Source organism: Chiloscyllium plagiosum, unplaced genomic scaffold, assembly GCF_037043375.1.
Source record: "Chiloscyllium plagiosum isolate Xiang-an unplaced genomic scaffold, Cpla_swu_hap1 HiC_scaffold_22, whole genome shotgun sequence".
NCBI classification, from domain to species: Eukaryota; Metazoa; Chordata; class Chondrichthyes; order Orectolobiformes; family Hemiscylliidae; genus Chiloscyllium; species Chiloscyllium plagiosum.
Window position 1 is genome coordinate 48,753,920 of NW_028270160.1, and position 11,670 is coordinate 48,765,589.

An 11,670-nucleotide genomic window follows, 5' to 3' on the forward strand; every position below is an offset into this window, starting at 1 on the left:
ACTGTGGGAAATATGGTGGTGAGCTGCTTTCTTGAATGCCTGCAGTGCTTTGGATATAGAAATAACCACAGTGCTGTTATAAAGGGAGTTCCAGGATTTTAACCCAGTGACAGAGAAGGACCATTGATATCGTTCAAAACCAGGATGGTGTGTGACTCAGAGAGGAACATGCAATTGCTGATGCTCTCTCACACTTGCTCCCTTTGTCCTTCTAGGCTGTAGACTTTGCAGGTTTTGAAGGTGCTATAGAAGAAACCCCAATGAATTCCAACAGTGCACCTTGTAGATGGTATACACTGCTACACTAAGCACTGGTAGTGATGACTGTTGAAAGTGGTTTTTGGGGTGCCATACATGCTTTCTCTTGGATGGTGTCAAGCTTCTTTAGTGTTGTTGGAGCTGCACCCATCCATACTCTTCAGTCTATCTTGTAGTTTGGGGAGATGGAGGTGATCAGATGGACTCAGGTTGACAGAAAACACCGGTCAGGCTTCTGTACTTAACGAGAATCACTATTTATTACAAATAAAACAATTCCAACTACAGGCAAATGCAAATATGAATTATCGATATAGAGCTGTATTAGCTGAAGCCCTAACCTAATCACATACACATGCAGATAGGCACAGACAAACAAACAAGCAAACATGAATGTTATGAGTGAAGGAGAAAATATTCAGAAGGATGGTTCAATAGCACCAGTCCACATGATTCGCTGAGGTGTCTCTTTCATTTCTTCCAAAACTTTCTGAACTCTGATCTTCATATCCAAGTGCTTTCAATTCTATGCTGGAGGGGAGAAGGCGCGGCTGACAAATTCATTGTTCACTTTCTCAGTCCCCACTTAGAAACAACAATTGCTGGGAGAGAATAGCTATTGTTAAGGTTTAATTCTTCACTGCAATGGAGGAAAGGAGAGATGCTGTCTTTTGCAGTCTGCAGATCTTCTGCCCCTGGATTGTTCACACACAAGCTGATCACTTGCCCTGGAGCAAATCAGAGAGTTGTTGTCATGGCAATGACTAGTGACTTCCACAATTGGTCCTTATCAAAAAACCAATCAGTAGTCTCTCTCAGAGCAAAGTTTGGTGTTGCTGAGACTCAAATATCTTCCCCCACTGCTTGAAGAAAACAACCCCGGAAACACAACTCACACTGGGCTCCAGTAACTTGTTTTAATAGGGCAGCTACTCTTTTCACAGTTCTAGTTTAAAGTCAGTTTTTTTCTGTGTTTCAGCGCAGAATCCAAAATAAAGGAAGATAAAAAGATGTGATCTTTACTTTGGTCCAGGTCAGATTCTGGTCAACATCATGGCTGCTGACAGTCGGAGATTCAGTGATGGTAATACCATTGACTATTAAGAGGTGATCGTTAGATTCTCTCTTCTTGGGGTTTGGGCCTTGGATGGCACTAACGTTACTTGCCACTTATCATGGATATTGCCCAGGTGTTGCTGTGTATGGACATGGACTGTTTTCTGTATTTCAGGAATTGGGAATTGTGTTGCAAATTGTGCAGCCATCAAGAACATCCCCACTTCTGACATTGTGATGGAGGAAAGGTCATCGATGAAGCAGCTGTAGAAGTTTGGGCCTCAGACGTTTCCCTGAGGATCTCCTGCATCGATGCCCACATTTGGAATTCAGCTCTTTTGTCCATGTGTGGACCAAGGCTGTAATGACATCAGGAGCTGAGTGACCCTGGCAGAATGCAGAATGAGCATCAGTGAGCAGCTTATTGTGAAACTTGTAATGCTTGACAGCAATGTTGGTGATACCTTATTGACAATGAAGAGTAGACAGATGGGGTGGTGGTTGGACTTGTACATTTTTTTTGTTTGCAGGGTAGATCTGGATAATGTTTTACATTGTTGGGTAGATGCCAGGGGTGTAACTGCATTGTTATGGCTTGGCTAATATATCTTCTCACGTTCTTGTTCATAGTTTCAAGCTATTCAGCTACCTGAGAACCAATCACATTGCTGTTGGCAGGCAGAAGGCCTTTATCACTAGTCCACAAACCAATCAGCTACTTGCTGCCAGCCTAAGCTCCATTTGTGTACACACCTCCTTTGTTTCCAGCTCATCTGCAAACTGCACTTCAACTGTTGCAGCTGCATAATCCTTATTTACAATGAGTTACAGGTTACTTGCCTTCAAAGCATGCAGCAATCCTCCAGCAATCCTTAGTTTTGAAGTAGTTCTATTTTTCATTTTAGTCCACAATTAAAGACAGGATCTTTATCATTCAGTTAACACTAATTTCCCCATGTCTGATATTATTTTATGCTTATTCACGCTCAGCAGAATCTCTAATTTTATGGAAATTATTGCGATTTCGTTAGTTCTGCGTGTGGTCCAGGGCTTTTTGGAAAATGAAACAGATATAAAATGCTTACTTTGAAGAAGCTTCCTCTGGTATATAAAAGAAATGAACCCCAATTGAATGTGTTTATAGATTGGGGAGTCAATGCATTTCACAAAGTTGTTTAGTTTTTGTTGGGAAGGTTGCTTTTGACCTCGATGGAAAGGCGTAATTCACAAAGAGCACTGAGATATTCGTCATTATCAGGATCAAATTCTAAAGCTTTTTCAAAGCATTCAATCGCTTTACTCTTCTCCCCATCCAGCTGGTTTAGAAATCCCCGAACTCCAAGGGCCTCACTGTCTCCTGGATTCCTGCGAAGTCGTCTTGCTGCTATCATCTCCAGGTTTTCACGGCATCTTTTCTGTTCCACTGAGGCATAATTGACTTTCATTCCCACCAGAAAATGTCGAATGGCGTTTGATTCTGAATTCTTGTGATTTAGCTCAAATAACCCGACTGCTAAACATATCGCTTGCTTATTCTCTGGACGAATTCCTTCCAGTGTCAGGAGGTGGCTGTAGATTTCCTGTGCTTTGTCATATTCTTCATTTAATAAGCAAATTTCAGCAAAATCAAGGTGGCCCTTAATAGATGTCAGCATTCGTTTCTCAAAAGACTTTTCAAAATGGTACTTGCATTTATTAATCAGCTCAGCTTTCTGCTGAAATGCCAGATTGCGAGGATCTTTACTGCCCAGAGACTTGATCACTCGATACAATTTGATTCTGTAGCATTGACCTATTTTATGATGTATGAAGGTGGAGTGTGGGCTAATTTCTAATCCTCTCTTCAACAGCTCCACAGCCTTTTCCACATTGTTGCAATTTTTGTAAAATTGTGCTGCGTATCGAAGCACATAAAGGAGATCAGGGGACTTCTCCAATGCTCGTTCAACTAAAGCGAGTGCTTCATTGTTTCTCCGGCTTTGTTGTAGTTTGAGAGCCAACAGCACCATGGATACAGAATCATCAGGATCCAACTCCAGCACACGTCTAAACCACGTCACTGATTCCATGGGCCTCCAGCTCTCTGGGGTCCCAGAAAATCCTTCCAGACGGGACAGTACAGTAGCATAGCCAACATTCCACTCAATGTTGTCAGGATCTTCCTCCAGGGCCTTTGTAAAACATTCCTTTGCCTCTCCATAATATTGAGCAGCTGTAGTCAACAGTGACCAGCCCTTCTCCCCGTAAACCTCAGGTATCATTGCTGTAAACCGAGAGGCTTCAGGAAATAGTTTACAGACCGTCTCCAGCTTGTCGAGGTGGGACTGAGCCTCCTCCAGTCGGTCCATGTGATAATAAACCCAGACATAGTTTCCATAGGTGACCAAGATCCTTTTCTCAAATTCATCTTCATGTCTCTCCCTCAGAATCCTTTCAGCTTCCTTTAAATTCTGAATTGCCTCTTCACAGTTTCCTTGCAGACAGTTTATAAAGGCGAGATGGTTGTAAGACCTGGCTTGATATTTTACACCAGCCTGTATTGAATCTTCTAATCTTTGTTTCATATCACCCAAGTCGATATTTTCTTTCTGTGGAGTCCACGTGAAGTGACATTGAAGCCAATCAAGCTTCACTTTCAACAAATCTTCCTGTGTGTCACTGCAAGAAAATAAAAATTCTCTTCAAAATTCATCTGGTATCAACTGAAGTACTGTCTCTACCCCATCCAGTTTGTTTACAAAATGAATTGTCATATCTATAAAAACATGATGTGGAGGTGCCAGTTTTGGGCTGGAGTAGACAAATTCAGAAACCGCACAACACCAGGGTATAGTCCAACACGTTTATTTCAAATCATAAGCTTTTGAAGTGCTGCTTCCTCCTCAGGTCCATCATCCAAGGAGGAGCAGCACTCCAAATTCTTGTGATTTCAAATAAACCTTTTGGCTTGTAACATGGTGTCATGTGATAGCTGACATTTTATGCAAAAAACATGGCTCAGTTCATACTTGTGTCTTTAATTCTGGCTGATGTGTTTGTGAGTAGATCAGGCTTTCCCTCAAAGACAAAATTAAATCACTGACAACTAAATAAAAGAATAATGATGTATTGAATGTAAGTACAGGTGCACAGTAGAGTACAATGTCTGGGTTGGTGTTTGTGCAATAGATTGATATTTATATTTTATATATCATATCCCTGGCCAAAATAAATCCTGACTTCTTCAATATCACTCTCTGTGAATGCTTACATCACCTGCAAACATCGGTCAGATTTAAGCTAGAAAATAGGTTATATTTTTGGAAAGATATATTGAAGTTGGAGGGAGTTTCATAAGAATGATACCTGTCCTTCAGTTAAGTTATGAAGAGAAATTCTACAAATTAGCCCTGTATTAACAGGAAAAGACATGGTAGATATGATAAACTATTTCCACTGGTTTGGGGATTCTTGAAGTAGAGGCTTAGTCTAAGAATTAGGTCCAGACTGTTCCAAGATGTTAGGAAGCAGTTATACACAGAAAGGGTGGTGGATATTTTGAACTCTCTCCTGTAAAGGGCAGTGAATGCTGGATCAATTGTTAATTTTAAATCTGATATGGATAGATTTTTGTTAAGCAAATGTAATAAGGGATATGAGCCAAAGGCAGGTTAATGGAATTAGGCCATAAATCAGCCATTATCTGATTGAATGGTGGAACAGGCTTGAGTGGCTGAATGGCATGGCTGTGTTCCTATGTACTTGAATTAAGAATGAATAGGTTGTATTTAATCACCGTGTACTATAACTGACACAATCGGCATTGTTAATAATGTCTATGCCCTGGATCGATACTTAACATTAAAGCAGATTTGGAAAATAAATAGGAGTCTGTTTCACTGATATTTAAACAAAAAAAACTTTTATGACATTAATTAATATTAGCAAAAAATTGAGTTTAAAATTAGCCTAACCTTGCTGATGAAGGGTTTATGCCCAAAACATTGACTCTCCTGCTCCTCGGGTGCTGCCTGACCTGCTTTGTTTTTTTTACTCTGACTCTCCAGCATCTGTAGTCCTCACTTTCTCCTAACTTAATTCATGTGTGATTGCATTAGAGAAAGTGCAGTGAAGATTCCCCAAGATGTTGCCTGGGCTGGAGGAATTCTGTTACAAAGAGAAACTAGATAGGCTGGCATTGTTTTCCTTAGGGCATGGAAGGCTGAGAGGGGATCTGACTGAAGTGTAAAATGTTAGAAGGGGAACAGAGTATTGATAAAGAGAAATCTTTCTTCTTAGTTTGGGGTCAATAACCAGGGGTCATAGTTTGAAGGTAAGGAGCCAGAGTTCTAGAAGGGACTTGAGAAAAACTTCCTTCATTGCGAGGATGGTCAAACTGGAAACTTGAGACATTTATGAAGCAGCCTGAGAGGCTACAGGCAATGTGCCAGAAAATGGAATTAAAAGAGATAGTTGTTCAATGACCAACATAGACATGATGAGCCAAATGGCCTCTTTTTTTTTGCTGTAAAACTCCAGGACTCTATGATGTTACAACACATTTATCCTGATAAAAATATCAGTAAAACTTTAAAGATTTTACCACACATCAGAATCAGAAAATTTCACAATGTCAAGTCAAACTGATGAGGTTTAATTGTTTCCTTTTCTACCTTCACTGAGATAATCCTACAGTGATAGGCAAAGTGAGAAATCTAATAGATCCTTATAACAAACCTGCTTAATATCTTCCAACAAATTCAATTTCATTGATTTTTCTCAAATGTGGATGATTTAAATGAAAGCCATTTCAGATTTTGTGCTCGTTATTTATAACACAGTGTACACTGTTGAACATCAGCACAGGTTTTTAAAATGCCTTTTGCTTATTATTCATCAAATAAATCACCTTCAGAACATATAGGTCATTATCTGAATTTCTCCCCATGTGAAGCATTGAATTTTGATGAGAATTTGAATTTTAAGTTGTGAGATTGCTGCAGGATCTCAAGGAAGTGTCCTGGACTTCATAGATGAATCTACAGCGGATTCATCTATGAACTTCTTTCCATCAAAAGGTCAGAAGTGGAGACACTCCCTGATGATTACACAGTGTTCAGTTACATTTGCAATGTGTTAAACAACTAAACAGTAATTCCCAAATTCAGCAACACCTATTCATCAAATAGAGGGAAAATAATACTTTTACCAAACAATGATCATCTTCCACAAGAGAGAATCTAGCTATCAGCCCTAGATATCAACTTAACATTATCAGTAAGGGTAATCCCCATTATAAAATTCCTGATGGTTATCATCGATCGGAAACTGACAGCGTAGGAGGTGGTCATGAGTGGTATAGGTAGGGTTAATGGTAGGTGTCAGTTCCCTAGGATAGGAAATTTCAAGACTAGGGGGCACATGAGAAGAGAGATATTTAAAAAAGACACCACAGGCAAATGTTTTACAGAGAGGATGCTTTGCGTATGGCATGAACTTCCTGAGGAAGTGGTGGATGCAGGCACGGTTACAATGTTTAAAAGACATTTGGATAAGTACATGACTAGGAAAGGTTTGGAGGGATATGGGCCAGGAGCAGGTAGGTGGGACTAGTTTAGTTTGGGATTATGTTCAGCATGGACTGTTTAGATGGAAGGGTCTGTGCTGTATAACTCTATGACTCTATGCCCTGAGTTCATCAACCACATGAAGACTCTGATTCACATGATAAAGTCAGAGGTTGAGATTATCTTTTGATTCCCAAAGCCTGTCCACCATCTACAAGGCACAAGTTAGGAATGTGATTGGATAATTCCTTCCAGCCTGGATGAGGGCAACTCCAACAACACTCAAAAAGCTGAACACCATCAAAGATAAAGCAATACCTTTGATTGTGACCCATTTACCATCTTAAACAATCAGTGGCTCTACCACTGATACACAGGAGTAACAACAGTCACCACAAATAAATACTCTATCATAATTTGCCAGGTTCCTCTGACAGTAGCTTCCAAACCTGCTACCCCCACCACCTTGATTGACAAGGACAACAGTAAAGTAAGGAAAGACTATGGAGGGAGAGATGGGGAAATATTTGTTGAAGATTGCAGGACCAGGAAAATCTACTCAGGATTTGATGGAGTGGGATTGTGGGGCTGTTGAGACAGTTTCTGGGGGTGTCTGGGGAAGTCAGGAGTTGGAGGGATGTTGTGAGGGGAAGGGAAGGATTAGAATTAGATTTCTACACATAGTAACAGTGACTGCATTTACAAATAAATCACTGAAAGATTATCCTGTGAGGTATAACAAGATATCACATGAATGAAATTTCTCTTCGTGCTTTATTCCGGTTCAATTCTTAGGGGTATGTTTCATTTCCCAGCCATCAAATTTGATTCTTGCACTCTGTCTACTGTGTAGTGTGTTAATGCTCAGTTGCCAACAGCCCTTACTGAACAAACTTTCCTTGCAGCTTCCAAGCAGAGAGGGCAGCAGAGGAAATTGTTTAGCGCGTGACAAAGAGAAATATGGAGCAAATGGTTCTACAAAGACCTTTTCCACAATCTATATACTTCTTTCATCAGTGACATTCAATACTGGGAGATAAAATGGCATTAGGTCGTGTTGGACTCCGTTCAAGCAGTGGATCCTGATTTAACACCAGCACCTCTGGTGACCAACTTCTCAAAACCTTAATAGTTTTGACACTAGTAATATTGAGGATAGATCTAACATTTATCCAATTGCTTTAGCTATTGACCAAATACTCTTTCCTTTCCACTTCAAAGAAATCAATGATTGCATCCTAGGCTTTTAGATTAGATTACTTACAGTGTGGAAACAGACCCTTCAGCCCACACCGACCTGTAACCCACCCAGATCCATTCCCCTACACCGAACGTTACGCATGGCCAGTGTTCACCGAACCTGCTCTTGGGCTGGTGGGAGGAAACCGGAGCACCCGGAGGAAACCCACGCAGACCCGGGGAGAATGTACAAACTCCACACAGTCAGTCGCCTGAGGTGGGAATTGAACCCGGGTCTCTGGCGCTGTGAGGCAGCTGTGCTAACCACTGTGCCACCCCCACAAATAAAAACTTCCGCTTAACCACAGAAGGAAAGGGACACTGACTGAGTCATTACTCATTTTGAAACACTTCTTAAAACATTTCACTAATTCTTCAACAATTGTATCTATATTTGGATACTAAAAATAAATGCAGCTGGTTTCAAACAGACAATTTCTGTGTGCTGGTGATACCGTTTCTCAAACCTGGTGGGAAAATGACACAAACCCACAGGAGACAGCCTTAATCTACGCTCATGGTTATGTAATTTCTCGTCAGCACACTCCTTTGGATCCCTACAAACGTCTAAGGTTGATTTTTTTTACGATTCTGCCATCTCCATTGCTGCGAGAGATTTTCCTCAATTCGACAGCATAATCTGTAATAATTTTAAGTGACAGTTTCTTCCTTGCTTGGATTGCAATTCTCAGTAGAATTTCATTCTTTCTCATGTTGTAATTACATACATTTCGGAACAGTCCTTTGGTACTACGGGCAACATTGGGTGGATACAGGAGGAAAACATTAGTGCGCCTTTACAAGTTTGATTGACTTTCAGCTAAATGGGCAACTTTCATTATCGACTACACCAGTTCCCTTTGTCAGAGTTGAAATCTCCGTTGTTCCCAAATAGGTCTTCAGCTCCATTTTTTCCCCCAAAATGTACCATGCTAACTCATTCCATCAGAATAATAATACACTATATCTACATTTTCAAAGTTAAAAATCACACAACACCAGGTTATAGTCCAACAGGTTTAATTGGAAGCACACTAGCTTTCAACACACATGCACACATATATTTTGTGGGGTGAATTTGTACTTGCAGAGTTACATTGCACTTTGCTCAAAAACTGCATGAATTTATGTAAAACTCTGTTGTCTCACTTTTTAGATTAGAATCAATCTAAACATCAGGTCATAGACAGAGAACACAGGGGGTTAACACCTTTAACATATTGTCTAGCTATCACCATTGTTAACAGCTAACCCGAGGATGCAACTTTTAAAAAAAGGGTTTTGTGATTTACACACGAAAGTGAAACTATCACTGTATTCTAACAGATGAAAGACTCAACAGACAATCAATTTTTCAATGTATAATTTCAGTTACATCACACTGTAAATTTTTGCTATAAATTCTGTGTTACGATCGAGCCCTCCACAATCACCTGATGAAGGAGCGTCGCTCCGAAAGCTAGTGTGCTTCCAATTAAACCTGTTGGACTATAACCTGGTGTTGTGTGATTAACTTTGTACACCCCAGTCCGACACCGGCATCTCTAAATCATGTCTACATTGTCAGATTGCTCAGACATCCTGCAAGTCAACTTTAGGAGTTCCAAATTTGTGAACTCAATGGTGTTCAGTCTCGAATTCCTCAAACAAACGGAAACAAAACTTCAATTCCATCCCTGCCAGCAATTTTCCATTGTCAATTGTACTGAGTAAGATTAACATCTACTTAGTGAGGGCTATTTTAATAAACTACTTACTGTTGCATCTCGCCTACAAATAAAGTGAAGCGGAGAGAGCAATATTAGCAAATACTTCGATATAAACTTCGAAATATGGGACCCACCCTATTTCCTCTGTACTTTACGCATATTAGCGGCGATTCTCTCAGTCTTCAATCGTTACTGACATTCTTACCCCTCGCACAGGTCATGGTTTTCCGCACTTGCTTCTCAAGTCAAACTAAAGCAGCTGCTTTTCTCCCCAGTTTATGTGAGTTTTCATCTCCCCCACACTCATTCCCAATTTCAACAAGTGTCAGTCTTTCTCATGTTCACTTTAAACTGGACTGCCCCGATTCCATGTTACATTCACTCGCAACTGTCCCAGTTCACGCTGTGAACTCTCCATGATTTATAAGTAAATCCTTTCTCGAAAATCACTGAGCATAAAGCAACATTTCCTTCTCAAAACAATTTGAGTGCATTAACAGAATACAAACATCAAACCTAAATTTAATCTAGTGTATTACTGAAGTCAAATTGGAAGCTTATTTAATTCTAATTTCAAATATTACTCGATGCAACTAACGCTTTCTAACAATTACTCGTCTTCGTTAGCATCACACCTTCCCACATTAACAAATAATCCAAGCGTTATTTCAGAAAACAAACTCGTTCATCAATAGTCTACATATCCATATTGACACTGAAGAGATTCCAATGGTGTTTACCTCATAATACTAATCAGATGGAAATCCTTTTGAATTCCTTTCTCAGCTTCAAATTGGCTTCTAACTTGGGATAATCAATGTGAGTGTCTAGCTACATTGTTTTACAACCTAATATATTAATCCCGTGATAACTGAGTGAAGTCATTTCCCCCCTACGTAGAAACTAAAGCGAGGAAACGAAACTTATGAGCAACCTTTCAATGGAGGAAGGGTGCCAGAGACCATTATGAATTGACACACAGTATTCCATTGAGCCTAATTTCATAGCCTTAGCTCTAAGAGCCAAAGATTTCTTTTTTGTTAAACTCATCCTGCCGCCTCCGTCATTCAGCTTTTTAAAGGAACACATTATTATATTTTCTTCAATGAAAAACACTTTCAGCATTCTTCATATTCTTTCGGCAAGCTGCCCTATTCTCTTGGCTAGCACGCTCAATGCGTTCCGAAAGCCTATCGCTGCATCAGAAATTCCCTGCTGCTCCTTCATTGTTGGCTTCCTCATCCAAAGCTCTCCGGTTACTGGACAAATTGAAGTTACCGACCGTTCCACACCCCCACCCATCGACGTAATATTAATTTCACTGACTTTAAACTCACTCTCCCCTCATTGACCCAGGTACAGGCAGAATTATTTATTTCCATGCTATAAATAGTTTATTTATATAATATTTTACTGAGTTTGCCTTGAACAGTCAATGAAAGTGAGGGTGAGAGGCTGGAGTGTGAGTGGATGGAGAATTAAACAGGGGGATGATGAAGGCCTTTTGTGAAGCGGACACTGCATCTGTATTAGGTCTGTGCAGGTTAAAGGTGCTGGCGCTATGGACAGTGAATAAAGACATACAAGACTCCCCTCCAGAGCGTTCACTCAGATCTCAGCCCCTGTCACTGGGAGTCTCCCTGTCCTGGAAGTTGTCAGCTTCACCAAGCCTTCAGCAAACCATCTGAGGTCCTGATTGGCCAATACAGAGCCGCTGGGACAATCCCCGAGGAAAGGCCATTTACTGCAGACTCTCGCAGTCTGGGTGAAGGGAGACGCTGGAATGGGGTTGGGGTGATGGGTGGCAGAAGATAAACGACAGCTAAACAGTTTTTTAAAAAAAACTCAATGGCAGCTAAGGC

At 40.5% G+C, this 11,670-nt stretch overlaps 1 protein-coding gene across 1 annotated transcript; it reads right to left on the minus strand.

Moving 5' to 3' along the window:
• Positions 1-493: 493 nt before the first annotated feature.
• LOC122561067 (interferon-induced protein with tetratricopeptide repeats 5-like) lies at positions 494-10,684 on the minus strand. The gene is made up of 2 exons (XM_043712430.2): positions 10,549-10,684; positions 494-3,972 (listed from the first exon to the last, which is right to left on the minus strand). The coding sequence occupies exons 1-2, from the start codon at positions 10,551-10,553 to the stop codon at positions 2,490-2,492; spliced, it is 1,488 nt and encodes a 495-aa protein (XP_043568365.2). The 5' UTR covers positions 10,554-10,684; the 3' UTR covers positions 494-2,489.
• Positions 10,685-11,670: the final 986 nt, after the last annotated feature.